This window comes from Saccopteryx bilineata, chromosome 3, assembly GCF_036850765.1.
Source record: "Saccopteryx bilineata isolate mSacBil1 chromosome 3, mSacBil1_pri_phased_curated, whole genome shotgun sequence".
NCBI classification, from domain to species: domain Eukaryota; kingdom Metazoa; phylum Chordata; class Mammalia; order Chiroptera; family Emballonuridae; genus Saccopteryx; species Saccopteryx bilineata.
Genome location: NC_089492.1, coordinates 99293734 through 99315377, shown reverse-complemented (window position 1 = coordinate 99315377; position 21644 = coordinate 99293734). Strand labels below are relative to the sequence as shown.

The following is a 21644-nucleotide window of genomic DNA, read 5'->3' as shown; positions in this document are numbered from 1 at the left end:
AAAATAGAATCAAAAGCAAAGCAAAAGACTACATCATAAAATAATTTATTTGAAAATTTAATTATCAGAATTATGTAAATATTAACTAACATTTGTTTAGTGCTCACTATGTCCCAAGAACCCTTTACAGCAGGGTTTCTCAACCTCAGTACCACTGATACTTTGGGCCAAATAACGTTGTGTGGGCTATCCTGTGGATTAGAGGACGTTCAGCAGCATCCCTGACCTCTACTCACTAGATGCCAGTTAGCATCTCCCCCACTACATCACCAGTAGTTGACAACCAAAAAAGTCTATAGAAACTGTCTAATGTCCCCTGTGGAACAAAATTGCCCCGGGGTTGAGAATTACTGTTCTACGTGGCTGCAATCAATACCTAATTACACTTAATTGTTATAGGCTGCTGTTTTTAATTTGGTTAACATCCACCACATTGCTGTAAAGCACATTCTGCAAAATTACACACTAAAACAATAGGGTTTATGAAAAAATAGGACAAAAGTTTGAAAAACCTATAGAACTTGGTAATCAGAGCACTCAAAAAAAAGTAACAATCATAACAAAAATACTAACACAGCTAAATCTCCACTGACATTTGTTTGCACCAAGCACAAAGGTCAGTCGATCTTTCATCTCCTTAAACCCTGGACTCATGCTTCCTCTACTGAGATAGTAGTTTCAACAAAATTAAAAACAGAATTCAGGGTGAAGGCGGTTTTGCCTTGACTGGGAAAGCCTGGGGTTTGGAAGCAGCAACTTCAGCATTACAGGTCAATGCTTTATCCACTGCACCACCACAGGTCAGGCTTAAAGGTGCTTTTGAACACAGGGAAATATTTTCATAGCCACTTCATCTGTTAACTCCAAGCATCCCCATATAGTGTGGGTTGTTTTTTTTAATTTTTCAATTACAGTTTACTTTCAGTACTATTTTGTATTGCTTGCAGGTATACAGCATAGTGATTAGACAACCATACAGTTTTGTTTTGTTTTCTGAAGTGAGAAGAGGGAGGCAGAGAGACAGACTCCTGCATGCGCCCAACCAGAATCCACCCAGCAAGCCCACCATGGGGCGATGCTCTGTGCATCTGGGGCATTGCTCCATTGCAACCAGAGCCATTGTAGCAACTGAGGGGAGGCCATGGAGCCATCCTCAGTGCCTGGGCCAACTTTGCTCCAATGGAGCCTTGGCTGTGAGAAAGGAAGAGAGAGATAGAGGAAGGAGAGGATGAAGGGTGGAGAAGCAGATGGGCGCTTCTCCTGTGAGCCCTGGCCGGGAATCAAACCCAGGACTTCCACATGCCGGGCCGATGCTCTACCACTGAGCAAACCAGCCAGGGCAACACCCATATAGTTTTTAACATAGTAGCATGTACCACAGATATTGAGGCCACTACTACTTTCACTAGAAGAAGGCACTTGTGTAGAATTTCCATCTCTTCTTTCCTTAAGCTCTTTATCTGTGCGAACACTTGCTTCCCTGATTGCTGGAGAAAGCCTCAGATGAACTGACCCAACTTCCACACTATACTGACATTTTCCTATTTACCGACTGCATATAAGCTAATTCAAGTTTTTAAAGCTTGTGTTGTAGCAGAAGAAACTATATTAATTTAACTCTCTAACTCTCAAAGAGACCTCCAGAAGTTACTAAACACTGACAGGAGTTATTTAACTATAGTAGCCATAGATGGTGAGCAGGGGAGAAACAACTCTAGTAGCTAACAATGAGTGTCGAATGCTGTGCTAAATGAATTACTTCTTTTGCCCATCACAACACTATTACACAGGGTGAGGCAAAAGCAGGTTTACAGTTGTTCATATGAAAAATAACACAATAATTCATACATAATAAAACAATAATACATTGTCCTCACATACTCACAAGTGTAAACCTGCTTTTGCCCCATCCCATATACGTACATACATTATGCCCTTTTTAAAGAGGAAGAAATGGGAACTTAGGGGGTTTCAATTGTTTTTCCAAGGTTATTCATCTAAAACATAGCACAGCCAGCTTTTACCCAAACCTGTGAATCTAGTCATTGTAGTTTAATAATTTAATGTTGTTGTTATACTTTTTAACTGCTACAAATTTTATTTTAGTACATACATAGATTTCTTTCTTAAATTTTCAGTGTTATAATACAGTAAGTTAATAATTCAAAACTTTGCACATTATAGTATCTTTTTCTATAAAAAAATTCTCTAGGTGCTTTATTCAAACTCAATATATTAGAGACTTAAAATCTCAAAGAAACCTTTACCCTCCTTTGCAAACTGCATACCAATATTTCCAGATATTCAAGAGTCTGTGAGCTAGTGGGCAGCCATAAATGAATTTCAAAACTCTGAAGTCACAAAAAGATTTATTCACTGTCAAGACAAATGTCACAACAATATCTTAGAATCCATCAATACATGTTAACAAAGAATGTAAGCCTGTAATATATTCTGGCATGGTGCTGATGTTGCCACCTACTCAGGATATTAATGCAAAGTCTGCAACCCATGCCAGCACAAACTGCAATCTGGCAACTGGTCAAACTGTACCCACTCAAGAGTATCAAAGGTCCTATATATATGTTCTTGAATATGATGTTTTCTACTATTTAATTTCCCTACAAACAGGTACTGGCTGTGTATGATAGTTTATGTGATGGCAATGTCCATGTTTTTCAAGTGTAGTTTAAGTACTGGTATACCTATTTGCAGCTCTATACCCTTTACCCTGAAAATAAATGAATTAGAAAAAAAGAAATGGGTTCTTGAAATCTTGTCTCTAGTTTGTTGCCTGATTATAACTGCAAAGAAATATTTTGTATATGCTAAATGCTTTAGGCTGAAACAGAAGTCCAAAGTGACTTCTTCAATTATGATGAAAAATACGGTGTTTTTCTTTGTAAAAGTTGAACACTTACAAATAAAGCTAACAAATTATAAACTTAAAAATGAACTTAAGCCTGACCAGGCAGTGGCGCAGTGGATAGATCATCGAACTGGGAGGCAGAGGACCCAGGTGCAAAGCCCCGAGGTCACCAACCTGAGCCAGCGGGGTTACTGGCTTAAGCGTGGGATCATAATCATGACCCCATCATCATCATCGCTTGAGCCCAAGGTCACTGGCTTGAAGCCCAAGGTCACTGGCGTGAGCAAAAAGTCACTGGCTCTGCTGTAGCACCCCAGTCAAGGAACATATAGAAAGCAATCAACGGACAACTAAGGAGACTAAGGAGCCGCAAGGAAAAATTGATGTTTCTCATCTCTCTTCCTTCCTGCCAGTCTCTATCTGTTCCACTCTCTGTCTCTCTCTCTCTGTCACACACACAAAAAATGAACTTAAAAAGTAATACGTATAGAAAGTCTACATGATTAAATCTATATTAAAAAATAAACCACACACACACAAGATCCCAAAATGGCCTTGAACAAAGGACAAGATATCCCTTGCTTCTGATTAAGATGTTTCAACATCAAAATGTTTTATCTTAAGGAGAAAACTGCCTGTCCTCCTTAAAATAACTTAAAAATTAACTGCAACCCCAATAAAAATAAAAAAGGTTGCCCGTCCCCAGTATTAATCAAGCTCATAATAATAAAACTCATTTTGAAAAATGAGACAGGGACTAGCCTCACCAGATATTAACACATGCGCAAAGCCCCTCTAATTAAAACAGTGAGTTACTAGAGCAGGAACAGACAGACCAGTGGAACAGAACAGAAACCTCGAAAACAGACCCACGTACTGCTCAATGTTATAAAATGATCAATCACCTCCCAAAGTAATATATAATATTATAATTTCAATCAGAATTCTAATAAAACTGGGAGAAGAAATTGACAAATTGGTGAGAATCTTCAACAGTAAGAAAAAGAAATCTATGAGATAAGATCTCTCCACTAAGTAACTGTAAAGAACAATAAGGGAAAACTTGCCCTACCATTAAACATGTATCAAGAGATGAATAAAATAAACTTAGATCTTTAACACATGAAACTTTGCATGGAAAATACTTTCATGGATCTATATATAATATTTATATAACAGTCTTGAAGAATATGTTAAATTAATAACTGATTAATAGTAAATTAAAAGAGATGATCCAAGATACTACTACTTTTGTTTCCAATATAATTGCATCAACTACCACAATTCCTATTATTTGCAATAAAATAATTTTAAGATTTAAAAAAATGGGAAGAAGCAAAGAAAATACAGTGAAGTTCCTTTGTTATGCTATGTTACAAAAGGACTTCATCCTAAGTACTTCTAACTGTGCAAATTTTTGTGTTTTTTTTTTTGTGTACTTTTCTGAAGCTGGAAACGGGGAGAGACAGTCAGACAGACTCCCACAGGCACCCGACCGGGATCCACCCGGCACGCCCACCAGGGGCGATGCTCTGCCCCTCCGGGGTGTCGCTCTGCAGCGACCAGAGCCACTCTAGCGCCTGGGGCAGAGGCCAAGGAGCCATCCCCAGCGCCCGGGCCATCTTTGCTCCAATGGAGCCTTGGCTGCAGGAGGGGAAGAGAGAGACAGAGAGGAAGGAGGGGTGGGGGTGGAGAAGCAGATGGGTGCTTCTCCTATGTGCCCTGGCCGGGAATCGAACCCGGGTCCCCCACATGCCAGGCCGACGCTCTACCGCTGAACCAAATTTTATGCAGGAATTTTGACTGTGGAATGAAGAGGTGGGATTCTAAGAGGTGTGGAGTACTGAACAGCAGCCTTCAACTTGGAACTCTGACTCTAAGGTTCTCTAGGGCATAGTAAGAGATTTAATGGGGCCTTCTCCCCCTACCTCACCCACAATTATCTAACTGTTCTTATATTGTTTAAGGCCACATTGTGTAGTATTTCATTTAAAGAAAGGCTTCTATTGCCTAAATAAAGTTTGTAAACCACTTACTCAGAAGACTACCAGGAGAAAACTAATGTGAAAACCAATTAATACTTGTTAATGAACTCTCAGATCTATTTTATTAGTGAACATTTAGTCACATTTCCTAAATACAAAGAAAGCTTTTGTCAGATAACTGGTGTAACTCCCCCACAAGCTGTTAAGAATCATTCTTCCTATCTAGAAGAACCTCAAGTTCATTTTGAGAAGGACTTTAGAATAAATTATTCCATTTTATTATATTGTTTCCTAAAATAATATTTTTTAAAATTCTGAGATAGCTAGATAGATAAGCTTTCCTAATCACATCACTCTAACCAGACCTTTGCTTTTCAGGGCAAATACTATATTTAAATAGTTTTTTGGATAAATGTGAAGGTGTGAGATTGCATGATCTGATTTTTCTGCCCACTGTTACTTGAAACATCCCAGCTTCATTACTTTGTTTGGCAGATATCCTTGCATGAGCAATACACAAAAATTTCTAGACTTTTTAGCCTGATGGGTGGTGGCACACTGGATAGAGTGTCAAACAGGGACACTGAGGTTCCACGATCAAAACCTCAAGGTCACTGGCTTGAGTGTGGGATCACAGACACGTTCCCAAGGTCGCTGGCTTGAGGAAGGGGTCACTGGCACGGCTGGAGCCGCTCCGTCAAGGCATGTACAATATGAGAAGCAATTGCTTCTTCTCCCCCTACCTCACCTACAATTCAGTGAATAACTGAAGTGCCGCAACTACGAGTTGATGCTTCTGTATTTCTCTCCCTTCCTGTCTGTCTGTGTCTTTCTCTCTCTCACTCTCGCTAAAAAGAAAGAATTCTAGACCTTCTAAAGGCCTAGGCATGCTTAGTACTCAATGGAGAACCACACAATCAGTGACTTAGGCCCCTGGTCGGCAAACTGCGGCTCTTTGGCCCCTTGAGTGTGGTTCTTCCACAAAATACCACGTGCAAGCGCTACCTCGATAAGGAATGTACCTACCTATATAGTTTAAGTTTAAAAAAGTTTGCCTCTTAAAAGAAGTTTCAATTATTATACTGTTATTTGGCTCTGTTGACTAATGAGTTTGCTGACCATTGATTAGGCAGTACAGAATTGTAAAAGTCAAATAATAAAAACAGCATAAAAGATTACATAGACAGCAGGTCTGCCCGGTCAAAAAAGGGAGAGATCAGAGTTCAGGGAGGAGTAACCAAGGGCAGCTTACGGGATGTGGGACTTGGGCTGGGTGCCTGTACATACGAGCACTGGAGATGTGCCTGGCTTTTACCCTATGCACACAGGTAGATTGGCTATCTCACTAGGCATATAAGCATCTGTCAAAAACTCAGAGAACTGTACACTAAAAAGGGTAAAATATACTTACAACATATAAATCATACCTTAATTAAAATAAGGGAAAAAACCACCTATAACTGACTTCCTGGAAGACAATTTGGCATTTTGTAAAAATTTCAAACACATGTGCCTTATTATTTAGTAATTGTACTTTCAAAAACATATTTTCAAGTTATATCCAGAATATAGAATTACCCATTATACACATTGTAGCATTATTTGTAAAATTTATAAAAATCAGTCTCGCCTGATCAGGCAGTGGCGCAGTGGATAGAGAGCTGGACTGGGATGTGGAGGACCAGGTTCAAGACCCTGAGGTCACAGGCTTGAGTGCGGGCTCATCTGGTTTGAGCAAAGCTCACCAGCTTGAGCCCAAAGTTGCTGGCTTGAGCAAGGGGTCACTCATTCTGCTGTAGCCCCCTGGTCAAGGCACATATGAGAAAGAAATCAATGAACAACTAAGGTGCCACAACAAAGAATTGATGCTTCTCATCTCTCTCCCTTCCTATCTGTCTGTCCCTGTCCCTGTCTCTGTCACACACACACACACACACACACACACACACACACACACACAAAATAAGCCTTCAACTTGGAACTCTGACTCCTAAGGTTCCCTAGGGTATAGTAAGAGATTTAATGGGGCCTTCTCCCCCTACGTCACCCACAATTACCTAACTGTTCTTACATTGTTTAAGGCCACATTGTGTAGTATTTCATTTAAAGAAAGGGTTCTATTGCCTAAATAAAGTTTGTAAACCTTTTACTCAGAAGACTACCAGGAGAAACCTTATGTTAAAGGTAATCTCTCTCTCTCTCTCTTTTTCTTTTAAATAATAAATATGTCTTTAGTGAACACTCACTTAGGTACAGTGATACAAGTCTAACATCAAACATTAAGGTCTATAAACATCCAAATTTACTTCCGGAAGACAAGCTGATCTGCACAGATCACAATGTGAATAAATGCAATCTCTCAGCCTATAATAAACTGGTTTACTACTTTTGGTCTATTAAAAGAAAACATACAAACAGTTAAATACAGATACAGCAGTCTGTTCTCCAAGTTTAATTATTATTGACTGACCTTTTCTGGTATTTAAGTTCATGAAAATGCAGAATTGTGCAGCCTGGCATTAAACACAGCCATCCCACCTACCCGCCACTGACATCAGTGTATACTGTTGTTCACAAACTCTATCTTGAGAATCTGCTGATTTCATTTTTCTGCATATACTTTCTAGAAGTAAAGCAAGGTAGAGAGAAGAACCTTGGAGAGCTCTCCTATGCTTTAGTAATCAGGGGGCAGAAACAAAAGAGGAAACCTTTCTGCAAATGATGCAAATCATGAAGGCTTTAAAGGGAAAAGCTCATGAATTCTAAACTTCTGTAGGACAAAAAAAGGTAAGTAAAATATATTTAAATCACTATTACAATTTTTAAAAAAATTAAAATGGAGAAATGCTTGCAATACTTGTAGACAAAGGGCAAAAATACTTTTGTATTTGTTTATACTTAATATTCAAAGAACACTTGCCAATACATAAGAAGACAAATAACCAAGTAGAAAATACAGGAGAAATTTACAGAAGGGCTAAAGATAACTAAGGCAAGCATAATCTTAGTTTTCAATTTTCTTTTAAAAAAAATGAAGACAATGAGATCAAAATGTAGAGAGGGAAAATGAAAGGGGGAAAATTCCTCATAATCACAGTGCTGCCGAAGTTATCTGCTTCTTTCATTATAACTTAACAACAGCCTTTTCGAATGGCAAAGAAGCCCTGGCCAGTTGGCTCAGTAGTAGAGCGTCAGCCTGGCATGCAGGAGTCCCGGGTTCAATTCCCGGCCAGGGCACACAGGAGAAGCACCCATCTGCTTCTCCACCCCTTCCCCTCTCCTTCCTCTCTGTTTCTCTCTTCTCCTCCCGCAGCTAAGGCTCCATTGGAGCAAAGTTGGCCCGGGCGCTGAGGATGGCTCTGTGGCCTCTGCCTCAGGCGCTAGAGTGGCTCTGGTCGCAACAGAGTGACACCCCGGAGGGGCAGAGCATCGCTCCCTGGTGGGCATGCCAGGTGGATCCCAGTCGGGTGCATGTGGGAGTCTGTCTGACTGCCTCCCCGTTTCTGGCTTCAGAAAAATACCCCCAAAAAACGAAAAAAAAATTGCCCTGGCCAGTTGGCTCAGTGGTAGAGCGTCGGCCTGGCGTGCAGAAGTCCCGGGTTCGATTCCCGGCCAGGGCACACAGGAGAGGCGCCCATCTGCTTCTCCACCCCTCCCCCTCTCCTTCCTCTCTGTCTCTCTCTTCCCCTCCCGCAGCGAGGCTCCATTGGAGTGGAGATGGCCCGGGCGCAGGAGATGGCTCCTTGGCCTCTGCCCCAGGTGCTAGAGTGGCCCTGGTTGCGACGGAGCGACGCCCCGGAGGGGCAGAGCATCGCCCCCTGGTGGGCAGAGCATTGCCTCATGGTGGGCGTGCCGGGTGGATCCCAGTCGGGCACATGCGGGAGTCTGTCTGACTGTCTCTCCCCGTTTCCAGCTTCAGAAAAATACAAAAAAAAAAAAAAAACCCAAAAAAATAAAATGTGCATACCATTTCACTTCCAAGAAGTCATCCTAGAACAAAATTTACACAGCATAAACATATGTATAGATTTTCTAGTAGAATCATTTGTAATAACAACAACAAAAAAAATCTTAACATCTAAAAGTCAACAGGGGACTGAAAAAGGCAATTACCACACATCTATGCAAATGTAAGAACTGTACAGTCATTAAAAAGAATCATGTCCCTGTACTTGTGGAAAAAGATGTGGAAGATACGCTGTTAACTGAAGAAGTAGCTGCAAAATAACATATGCAACCTGCCATGGGACATGGACCATTCATTCCTGGATGGAGTATAAGCCAAAGAGTGCAAATAACACTAACATATCCTATCTCATCAGAGTAACTAAATATGGGTTTAGAATGAAGGAAAGAGGATGACATTCATTTCCTATGTTACACACTTCCCTATTTTATGTTTTATTTTTTTTAATGGTAAGAATGTCTTACTTTTGAAATCAGAAAATAAAGGTTTATACAGTTATGATGAAAAAGAATTATGTCTTGCTAGGAAGATGTTTTTAAAATGCAAAGCTTTGAATCTGTGATACATAAATTACCCAAATCAGCCAAAATATACACCAAACTATAACTCTTCACTAGATTTCATGGCCTCCTCAGAGAGATGCCTTAGGGCACTTAGAATCTCAAGGCATGAGTGTGCCACATTAAAACACAAGTTCAAGCCCTGCCCAGTTTGCTCAGTGGATAGAGTGTCTGCCCAGCATATGGACATCCTAGGTTTGATCCCGGTCAGGGCACACAAGAGAAGTGACTATCTGCTTTGCTCTCCCTCTCTCTCCCCCTTCTATCTCTCTTCTCCTCTCACAGCCAGTGGCTGGACTGGTTTGAACGTTGGCCCTGGGCATTAAGGATAGCTGGGTTGATCCGAGCACGTCAGCCTCAGACACTGAAAATAGTTTGGTTGATTGGAGGACTGGCCCCAGAAGGGGTTGCCTGGTGGATCCTGGTCAGGGAGCATACAGAAATCTGTCTATCTCCCCTCCTCTCACTTAAAAAACAAAACAACAATAAAACACAAGTTCAACAACACCAACATTCTTAAATTTATTCTAAAAAAAAGCCTAGCCAGAGAGCACAGTTGGTTAGAGCATTGTCCTGAAGCACAGAGGTTAACAGTTTGATCATGATCCCCAGTCAGGGCACATACAGGAACAGATGTTCCTATCTTTCTCCTACTCTCTCCCTTCCTTTCTCTAAAGTTAATAAAATAAAAACATTTTTTAAAACTCATAAAAAATGTATAATCAAAAATGAATACTTGGGTGATATCACAATGCTATCAACAGTTCAGACAGAAATGCTACAGAAATGTTTATCTGAAACTTATGTACCCATATTCATTATTGTCACCCCATTGAATTTAATTTCTAAATTTAAAAAAATGAACACTTAATGAAATTAATTATTATACTTTGCTAATTTTTACATTTCTAAAACTGGAAGAACTCATATGTTTTTAACTTTAGCCTAAAAGTTGTTTCTCCCACATAAGGAAAACAACGTTAGACTTTCAAGAGATAGTATATGTTTTCATAGGATTTGAAACCCAAAGAAAAACATACCTTCTGAGAGCATTTCTGGAATGTCTGCTTGATATCTAGGTCCCACTCTGATTTCACCTTTGTCAGCTAACAGTGTTTTTACTGAGGGGTCATAGACCAATGAGTAGAAAAAGGTATCCTGAAAATAAAAACGACAGAATATATCTAGTAAACTTTCTGTAAAACAATAAATGCAATGTCACAATAATGAAACCATAAAGCTTCAGAGAGTGTATAAAATTTCATTTTGGTGAATAAATTCATGAATGCTTAAGAACATGAAGTTACTGTCATCATGTAAAACAGTATAATATTAAATCAAGCCAAAACAAATAGCTTATAATAAAAGTAGATTATAAAGACTTATTACTTGTTTTAGTCTAAAAGAAAATCATTTAACTGCTCTAAAACAGGGTTTTGAAAAACTAGCAAGGTTAAACCATAAGTCAAAGGTAAGACACCTAAAATCAAGTTACCATCTAAACCTCTAAATAAAACACTAAACAGTATGGCTGCCTTCATAGATACCACACACTCTTTTGGAGTGTCGATCCCATATTTTATCAAAATATTAAAATGTACACACATTAAATAAACTATAAAAGAGCTGAGGTTTTATACAGTTTACTAATTAAAGTGTCACACTGTATACATTTAAACATCTATTAATTACAATCCAGCAGTTCTTTAAATTCTGAAGCATTCATATGTGTGTATCTATAGATAGGTATATAAACATAACTATATATACCACCACCACCAGCACACCCACCCAACTATCTGCAGTCCCTTAGGATGCAAAAGAGCCCTAGGTACTGAGCCTAATGGATAAAATGACCTGGCCACCATCCTTGGCTGAATTCTGCATAACCAATGAAGGCTATCTGAACCCATCAAGTTTGGTCCCTGCTTTCTGCTATAATTCTGAGGGTCACCTACTGCACGCCTCTCTGTATTACAATCCTGGAAGGGGCTATCCTTACCATCAGTACTTTCCTAAGACCTAAGACCCAGCCAAGCAAGATGCAAGAAATAACCTGTCAGATTATACAGCTTTCTCCTTTCAACATTTTACTGATTATGATAACAAGAAAGGAGAAAACCAGACAAGTTTCTCAGATATTGAGAAATTTTGCAGTGTTTTTAATCATGGGTCACTGTCAGGAGAAAAGATTAAACAGCAAAACTGTTCAACAGTCACATGAGTATGTAACAATTTATGGATGTAAAAATGCTGTGTAAGGAAAAGGAAAGTATCTGCAGAATATATAAACCAACCTGCACAGGTTGGAGTGTGGGGGAGAACCATTAGTCACCGTAGTTCCCCATGTATAAGACGAATATTTTTTGGAAAAATTTGGGGTCGAAGAACTAGATGCATCTTATACAGTGGTTGTAGATTTTTTTTTACTTACATTTCCTGCTTTTTCTCACTTGTTTTTGTGCTCACTGTTGAAGACAGTGATGATTCATCATCAGACACACATGAGGACAAGCTAATGGATGGGAGTTTTGACAGTGATGAGGAGTTATATTAATTTTATGATGAATAAAACTTGAGTTCAATAACTTTATGTAATACATATTTTCAAATTTTGGGCCCCAAAATTAAGGTGCATCTTATACATGGGAGCATCTGAAACATGGGGAAATACGGTGTGTAATTAGAATTGTAAGTTTTTTAGGACAGGAGCAACAGAGAATGATACTAGGTAACTAAGCTATTGCCACTGGCTCACCACCAGCTTTAAAAGTAGATACTTTAGCCCTGCCGGTTGGCTCAGTGGTAGAGCGTTGACCTGGCGTGCAGGAGTCCCGAGTTCAATTCCTGCCCAGGGCACACAGGAGAGGCGCCCATCTGCTTCTCCACCCCTCCTCCTCTCCACCCCTCCCCCTCCTTCCTCTCTGTCTCTCTCTTCCCCTCCCGCAGCCAAGGCTCCATTGGAGCAAAGTTTGCCCTGGTGCTGAGGATGGCACTGTAGCCTCTGCCTCAGGCGCTAGAGTGGCTCTGGTCGCAACAGAGCAACGCCCCAGATGGGCAGAGCATCGTCCCCTGGTGGGTGTGCCAGGTGGATCCGGATCGGGCGCGTGCAGGAGTCTGTCTGACTGCCTCCCTGTTTCCAACTTCAGAAAGGAAAAAAAAAAAAAGTAGATACTTTAGGTCACTTTTAGTCTGTAAACTATTAGTTCCCTAAAAACAAGATTTTGCCATCCTGGATGGTAAAATGAAATAAAATTATTATTTAGGGCCACATAAGTTGCTTAGACCCCTTAAGACTAATATGTACTAATACAAATGTGTTTAGTTAAAATGTGTTCAGTTAAAATAGAAGTTTCAAAAAAAAGGAGAGGGAAAACCGTGTTTAAAGAATTGTTTAATCAGCCAATTTTAAGAACTCAGTTACAAAGTAAAAAGTGATGACTAGAATGCTGCCCTCTGGGTTACCATCTTTAAATATGCCAAACTCAGTATTTTAATGACATAAAAATTCTCAAGGACAGCCTTATAATGGATAAAGTAGCAAGTCTAAATTACAAAAGTGTTTTTTCAAATTGTATAAAGAATGTAATGTAAGCAATTTTAGTTTTCCTAACCTGCTCCTTTGGCCAAAAAAATTTAAAAATTTTCCCTTAAACACACTGCCAGAGGTCAGTTCCTATCCCAAAGACTGACAAAAGACTAAGGGTAAAAAAAAAAAAAGTTCAGAGAAAACATCCTGAAGTCCTGGGCAAATTTTTACCTATTACAGTCCTCAGAATATCCAAATTACTAATAACTTGTAAGGCAAAAAATATCATTTAAAAAAATTCCAACAGCCAAATATATTAATAAAATACACTGAAACACATTGAATGTTTTCTTCTTTATTTCTGCTTCTCTGCTAATTTCTAGCACTTTCATTATCTATATATTATTATCAACCATTGTGTTGGACAGACTGAGGACAAACCCAACTACCTTCTTTTCTAAATTTCACAAGGTAAATTATAAGGATTGTTAGCTTTTTTTCTGCCTTGAATATTTATTTCTTTTTAGTTTTCTTTATTAGTTTCTAATGTATAGTAGTTCTATGTATTTTTATCTATCTTTTTGGTTATGTTTTCTTCACTTGAAAGAAGAGGACAAAATTTGAGTATGATAAAAAATATGTCCCCCTTTATCGATTTTTAAGAAATATATAAAAAAGCTTTGGGAAAAACAAACATATCATGAAACTATAAAAGTTAAAAGCTGAAGCATTGTCAACAGGAATATGTTTTCCCCATAATACAAATGCTAATAAGCCACATAAAACTATGCATAACATAGAACACTGTTTATAAGCAATTCTTCCCTCCCCTGAAGCACATGCTTTATCTAATTCAACTTGTTAAAAAATGTTAAAATGTTTCTTGTTAAAGTTTACAGGAAGAAAAAAATAAATATCTGTAGTTGACAAAGTTTATTATTGTTCCTATAAAGAAAGCAGACCAGCAATGGTAAAATCTCATCTAGAAAGCATCTAATAGAAAAGCTATTTAAAAACAAAAAAACAAACAAACAAAAAACAGGGAGTAAGACCAATTACAGTCAAGTCACTTTCTCATAAAGCCACAAATATTTCTTTGACTACCAGCTAAATTACGTGCAATACTTTTTAAGGATTTTCATTACTGAAAAAAGAGATAGACACATGAGCTTTTGTCAACTTGTCTCAATTACCCAGAAAAATCAAATTATCCAAATACTTTCTAGTCGTTATCACTTTTACTATAATACTCTTAAGGTGGTGCAATAATTTGATACAAAAAGAAATAAATTCAAAGGTATGGGCTTCATGTGAAATAAAGGAGAAAAAACACAAAAACCAGTATGGCTGTGAATTACCTCTTTATCAAGATATGACAATACTGACTCTGTCTCATTCAGAAGGGCAACACTGCATTTCCCCCTGTTGAAAGAGGGAAAAGTAAATAAACAAACATTTAAGAAAGGCTGCTTCACCTTCACAATGATGATGTATACTCATCAAAATGTAAACTTGGTATATTCAAAATGTAAGGAATATTCAAAAAGTAACTTGGTATTAAGAATCCAAATGGCAGTTAGGAGTATATATAAATGTAAACAGTTCTACTTTACAATCCTGGTGTTACATACCCTAAAACAGAAGACTGTCTTTGTAGACATTTATTGAGAGGGTAACCTGTGCAAGGAACTGTGAGGCAGTAAACCCTTATAACATAAAAGCACTTTATAGTTACACATTTCTTAATCATTCAATACAAAAAAGAGTACAACAAAACCTTCAGATGAAGTCCATTTCTGAGTCTATAATGAGTAAATATGAGGTGATTTTACATTTTTCAAAGACATTATGCAAACCATGAAAACCAGTGCCTAACACAATCTTCAGATTTTTAAAGAAGCCTCTGCATATGGGAACCTAAAAATAATACACATTCATATCAGGATTAACTTACCTTTATTGAAAGTGCTCTAAAGATTAGTTAAAATTTAAACACAGGAACTTGTATGGAGCAAGGGGCAAAATAAAATCTACAGGCTTGCACAGACATTGAAGTCTGATGGCACTGACCTTTGATCCTAAGCCCAGGGTATGAGTTTGGAAATAAATGTCAATTAAAGAAGGCTTGTCTAGACTTGAGAAAAAGTAAGGTTATCCAGGTAGAGGCATTTATTACAAGCACTTTAAAAATTATAATTATCCTCACTAGCTTCAAAAACTCAATATAGCTATAAATTTGGAGAATTCTGATAGACTATTCAAGTTATAGATACTGGTCAGGACTCACAAAAATTTTCTGTCATCATGTCATTTAATTTTCTAAACAAAAGTCACTACCTGCTCCCAACAAAATAACAAGCAAAAACAAACTCATCACATATACCTTAAATAGGAAGCTAGAAGAGCTGTTCACATATACATTAAATAGGAAGCTAGAAGAGCTGTTCACATATACCTTAAATAGGAAGCTAGAAGAGCTGTTGCTATTGGATTATCAGAGAAAAACAATCCATCATGGAGATGTACAACACAAAGAATACAGTCAATAATATTGTAACAACTATGTATGGGGCCAGGTGGGTACTGGACATATCAGGGGGATCACTTTGTAAAGTGTTGTGATTGGCTAACCCAGGCATGGCCAACATACGGCCCATGGGCTCGCGTAATGAGTTTATGCGGCCCGCAATAAAATTTTTAATATTCTCCGTTACTTTAAAATCTCAGCTACTCAGAAGCGGAAGCGCCTTTGATTATTGAAAATCGAGATATTTAAGAAGATAGTGATATGCGGAAAAAAATTCCACATGTGACTAATCTAGGGTTAACTTCCAATAATTAATGGAATGGATTTGCAATACTTCTTTATTTAAAAAAAAAAATTCCATTAAAAAGATTTACAACTTTTGTACTCATCTGTACTCGATATGAACTGTTTGACGTTTAGCGGCGATGTGAAACCCACATTCTTTTAGGCGAGTTTGCCCATGGTAAAACAATTCATTATTTTTGTGGTCAAGTGCGCTGAATCAAGTGGCATTGTAGCATAGAATAGCTGTAGTTGATAACTGAAAACGTGTCCAGGCTGTTAGTAATATGAAATAATTGTTTTATTTGCGATATAACTCCTTCAAGGTCATTCTATTAATTAAATATTGTTTCAATTGATTGTGATACAGTTTGGATATTTATACAGTATGTAATTATATTTTTATAATTTAATTTTATAAAAATAATATTGTATATTAAAATTTTTTTCACTCACATTTATTCATAAACAAATTACATAATAAAATTTTGTTTACTTAAACGAATCATTTTTGTATTTAACATTTTTTAATTTTAACATTTTGTCTGGCTCGTGAAAGAAGTTTTCTTTCTAATCTGGCCCAGAGGCAAAAAGTGTTGGCCATGCCTGGTCTAATCACTAGTTGTGCACCTGAAACCAATACAAAATAATTTTGAATATAAACTGTAGTTGAAAAGAAAATTAAAAAATAAAAACAAAAAAACATTACCAAAAGCAAAATAAAATACCAAAACTAAAGTACTAACACATAAGTTAAAAAAAAAATACAGTTCTCTAAATATTTTGCAACACTATATTCCTCAAATTAAAAAAAAGTCTCCTCACAAAAACATCTTTTTCTGGTAATCACCTTAGGTTAGTTATGAACTTCAAAAGATTTCTCTGACAGCATATGGTATATCTCCATATTATCCAATCTTTATTTCATTTAATGAGAATTACAAAGGTTTTCTGTTTTTCTAATATATTCTATTCATGCATATTACTGAAGCAGAAAAAATAAATTATTACTTCAGAACACATAACAACACTCAAAAGTCAATTATCTGATATGCTCTCACACAGGACAGAATCAAGAGCAGGAAGACTGCTTTGTTGCTGTTAACACACCTACAGCTGCCACAGAACTTCTAAGACCTGTGAATATGTGCTCACACACTGCAGCTTAAGTAATAAATGGAGGTTTCCAAAATAAGTTTCTTTTTATTTTTTGCCTCAGTAACAACCAACAAAGCAATATTTTTAATATTTAATGCTTAATCACCTAGAAGAAATAAAAATTTTTTAAGTTTTCAAAAGTTGTTCTTTTTAATGGGAGGAACAAAAACTGTTAAGTGTTATTTTAATAGAGATCATTTTCTTTAATCGTCACTTAATTTTCAGGATTAACAGACATTGAAAATTCATATAAACAATATAGCATACTTAAAGTCTCCATACTGTCTGAAATGACGAGAATTTAAAATGAATCATTAAACCATTATTTTCATAATTACGTTAGGAGATAATAAAACACTGATAAGGCCATAGCCAGGTAGATCAGTTGGTTAGAGCAGTGGTCCCCAAACTTTTTACACAGGGGGCCAGTTTCACTGTCCCTCAGACGACCGTTGGAGGGCCGGACTATAAAAAAAAACTATGAATAAATCCCTATGCACACTGCACATGTCTTATTTTAAAGTAAAAAAACAAAACAGGAACAAATACAATATTTAAAATAAAGAACAAGTAAATTTAAATCAACAAACTGACCAGTATTTCAATGGGAACTATGGGCCTGCTTTTGGCTAATGAGATGGTCAATGTGCTTCTCTCACTGACCACCAATGAAAGAGGTGCCCCTTCTGGAAGTGCGGCGGGGGCCAGATAAATGGCCTCAGGGGGCCGCATGCGGCCCGCAGGCCGTAGTTTGGGGACCCCTGGGTTAGAGCACTGTCCTAACAATGCCAAGGCTATAGGTTCAATTCCTAGTTAGGACACAAAAAAGAATCAACTGATAAATCTATAAAGAAATGGAACAACAAAATGATCTCTCTCTTTCAAATCAATCATTAAAAGAAAAAAGAAAACAGTGATTACGCTGTTTTGGAGGTACATGATTTAAAAATCAGAAGGATACTTCAGTCAATCTAAAATATAAATTATTTGGGGGAATGTAGCATTTATGCAAAGATGAAAGGATAATAAGTGATTTTAGTTTTTAAACTTTCTTTACTGTGCTTTTTATTGTACTTTTCCACAAATTAAACATTAAAATCCAACACAAAATTTTCATGTGCGTATATTAACAGTTAACAAAGCAGGAGGCTGAATTAGAATTATTTTATGAAGTAAATATGATTATGAAATTAACACGTACTATATGCCAAGAGTTACTGATAAAAGCAGTTTAAAATGAGGTTTAGGCTTCCTTTATGCTGAACAAATGTTGGCACACAAATAAACACATGATAAACTATAAGCAAACATCAAACTAAAAGAACTATATATTATCAAACTCGTAATATCGATACAGATTTATGCTGAATCACAAGCAAGATCCTAATTCTTCTCTTCCACAATACTTTAATCCTTAAGGAATAAAGATACCCAAAGATGATAATGTATTAAAGACTGAGAGGGGAGAAACCAGAAGAATGCAAGAGAGGGGGCCTGCAATGTCTGTGATCTACGCTCAAGCCAGTGACCTCAGGGTTTCAGACTGAGGGAGGAAGGATGACTGAGAAAGTTTGGAAAAGAACAAACCACAGCGGTAGCTCCTTTATCAGTTACCTGAAATAAATTTGCAGCACCAGCAAGAAAAATGGGATATGTGAATAATCAAGGACAGTCCAAATCTCCCCTCTTACCACCCTCCCCTCTTGGAGACACAAAAATCATGTAGGTCTGCAGACAAAGAAGTTCAAGAAATTAGGCACTGTCACATGAAAACTAAAATATAAAGGTATATCAGATTCAGAAAAACTAACTTTGGGGAGCTCACGCTTTGGTGCTACTAGCCCCACATGCTCCACTGGCTACTAATAAATTCATCTTCCTCCATCAAGTTGTCTGGACATCTATTATCCTCTGTTTGTGAGCCATTTTGTACTGCAAGACCATGACACAGAAAAAAAACATTCAAGGCCCATATAATTCTCCACACTTGTTTTCTACAGGGAATCACACAAGAGCAAGGAATTTCTATAGAGGTAAAATGCTTTCCCACAGATCATTCAAAAAGTTTTTAAAAAGATACTGTTTCAGCCTGACCAGGCGGAGGCACAGTGGACAGAGCATCGACCTGGGACTCTGAGGACCCAAGTTAAAAGTCCCCGAGGTTGCCAGCTTGAGCAAGGGGTCACTGGCTCAGCAGGAGCCACCCCACCCCCTGAAGGCACATATGAGAAAGCAATCAATGGACAAATAAGATGCCACAACTACGAGCTGACGCTTCTCATCTCTCTCCTGTCTCTCTAGCTTTAAAACAAAAAAAAACAAGCATCACCAGGTGAGCCTCAGGCACACCCAACTTGGAATTGCACTACTACAGGATGGAGTCTACCTTTAAATTGTCCTTGTTCAATGAAAGTCATTAGTTCTTCATTAAAAAAGGCGTTTTTTTCATTTGCCTTATGAGTCTTGTATTTGCTCTGGATTCCGAATATTTTTTTCATATAAGAATCCATTCTAGGTTTTGTGAGTGGAAATTCAGTGAATAGACAGTTTTATACATCATTGCACCCATTAAATACAACGAATAACCAAATAAAATAATGCCGTTCAAAGATCCAACATGTTTTCAGAAAATTACATCTCTCAACAGCAACACTAAAATAGGACAAAAGGAAAGATTCAAAATTCTCAATCTTCCTAAACCAGAATTATATGCCTAAACAAATCTCCACCCAACTGCAAAAATGATTTTCAGGTAAGCAAGGACTAAAAAACATTTACATTTTAGAAGACCAATGGAAAGGAAAAGGCAAAATAATTAATATACTCTAAGGAAAACAAAAGGTTGTACAAAACAGTATGTAAAAATATGTACATGGTCATAAAAATACAAAGACTTATTATTAAATTAAATACAAGTTATGATATACTGGAAACACAGGGGAGAGAGACGGGAAGAGAAGACAGAGGAGACTTCTAAAACTGCAAAGTTAACAGTAGCAGTGTAAGAGTGGTAAGCACGCAAAAGCCACGGTCAGAGACGATGAAAATGACTGCAGAGGGGGAACCAGGCAGATAACTGTTTTCAATATTATTAGACAACTATACACATATATTTCACTTTGAAAATAATAAAAATTTAAATTTAAAGTAAAAAGGGGAGATCCTAATTAAAGTGCATATATTTGTATGACTAAAATATTTACTAAGGGGGCAAGGTTTTCTCCACCGTGGCATTACTGACATTTGGGGCCAGATAACTCTCTGATGTGGGGGCTGTCCTAGACAGGTAGTATATTTAAGTAGCATCCTTGGCCTCTACCCCACTGGATGACAGAAGCATGCTCACATGTAGTTGTTGACTACCAAAACAGTCCAGATTTTGCCAAATGTCCCCCAGGAAATAAAATTTCCCCTGGTTAAAAACCACTGCTCCACATTAGAATTGTTGAACCATGGTTTTCTTAACTATACCTTAGTAACAAATATTTAAGAACTGCCTATGTTAATTGAAAGAATAGGATTTTATGGATCATTTTCTAGATTATAACAAGAAGAAAGGCAAAGAAAAAAAGGAATGTGGAAACCTTTAAGCCTATCTATTAAAAGATATATCTTCTGTTAATATCACTTTAACAGATGTTTAAGAAATAAAAATAATAAAAATTAAAGGACAAAAACAAAATTAGAACATCTGTTTGAGTAGGTATGGTAGGAAAATAAAAAGGCAAGAAGAAAAGTTCGGGCTTACTGTGCATATTGTGAAGAAAAATGACAAAACACTAAGTAGTGTTTTGGAAAGATCATTCTGTCTATGACATGATTCTGGAGATTTGATAAAAATGACGAAAGACAGTTAACGAGTAATTCAAGGGAGGAAACATCCTTCACTTCGTGCTATTTTCTCCTTTAATAGCTAGGAGAAAGTGAAATGTCAAAAAGGCAATAGGTACTAGGAAGCTCTCCTTCTCCAGAACAGGATGACAATTTGTTTTGATTGCTAGGGGCGGTGGGGTGTCAGGCATTCCACAACTGTGTGGAACACCAGTCATAGGGATAGTATTCAGTAGACATTTTCATATAGCCTGGGATTTTCTGCATTGTGATTTTGGGGTAGAGAAGCAAACACTTCAAACCATGAGAAATATACTCATCATTTCCAAGGAAAGATTATATAGTATAAACACAATTTTTTTTAAAAAAGTGCTATAAGCTTGTAGACTTTAAAAAGTTAAATTGTGATATGATTTTTCCCCATGTACTGTATTTTTCCTCTAATTTTCCTACTAGCACCCTATGTGCCTAAAAACACTAAGAAATAAACTTCCTTAGGATGAATTCATTTCTTAAGTACCACTAGTGATAGCCTGACCAGGCGGTGGCGCAGTGGGAAGAGCATCGAACTAGGATGCGAAGGACCCCGAGGTCGCCAACTTGAGCGCAGGCTCATCTGGTTTGAACAAAGTTCACCAGCTTGGACCCAAGGTCGCTGGCTCGAGCAAGGGGTTGCTTGGTCTGCTGTAGCCCCACGGTCAAGGCACATATGAGAAAGCAATCAATGAACAACTAAGGTGTCGCAACGAAAAACTAATGATTGATGCTTCTCATCTATCTCCGTTCCTGTCTGTCTGTCCCTGTCTAACCCTCTCTCTGACTCTCTCTCTGTCTCTGTAGAAAAGTACCACTAGTTATAGTCATTAAATACTCCCTTTGGGCTAATTCAAATTTGGTTTACAAACACCAAGAAATGTGAGTAGAGCACAGAGCACA

The 21644-nt window shown here is 37.6% G+C and overlaps 1 protein-coding gene across 7 annotated transcripts in view; it reads right to left on the bottom strand.

The window, feature by feature from the left end:
* MTA3 (metastasis associated 1 family member 3) overlaps positions 1-21644 on the bottom strand; it is a 194248-nt gene that overhangs the window by 78375 nt on the left and 94229 nt on the right. For all 7 annotated transcript variants that reach the window (XM_066266997.1, XM_066266992.1, XM_066266993.1 and 4 more), the window contains exons 5-6: positions 14269-14332; positions 10422-10539 (exon numbers count right to left, since the gene is read on the bottom strand). In XM_066266997.1, the coding sequence (XP_066123094.1) occupies positions 10422-10539; positions 14269-14332 (182 nt within the window). The remainder of the gene's footprint in view (positions 1-10421; positions 10540-14268; positions 14333-21644) is intronic.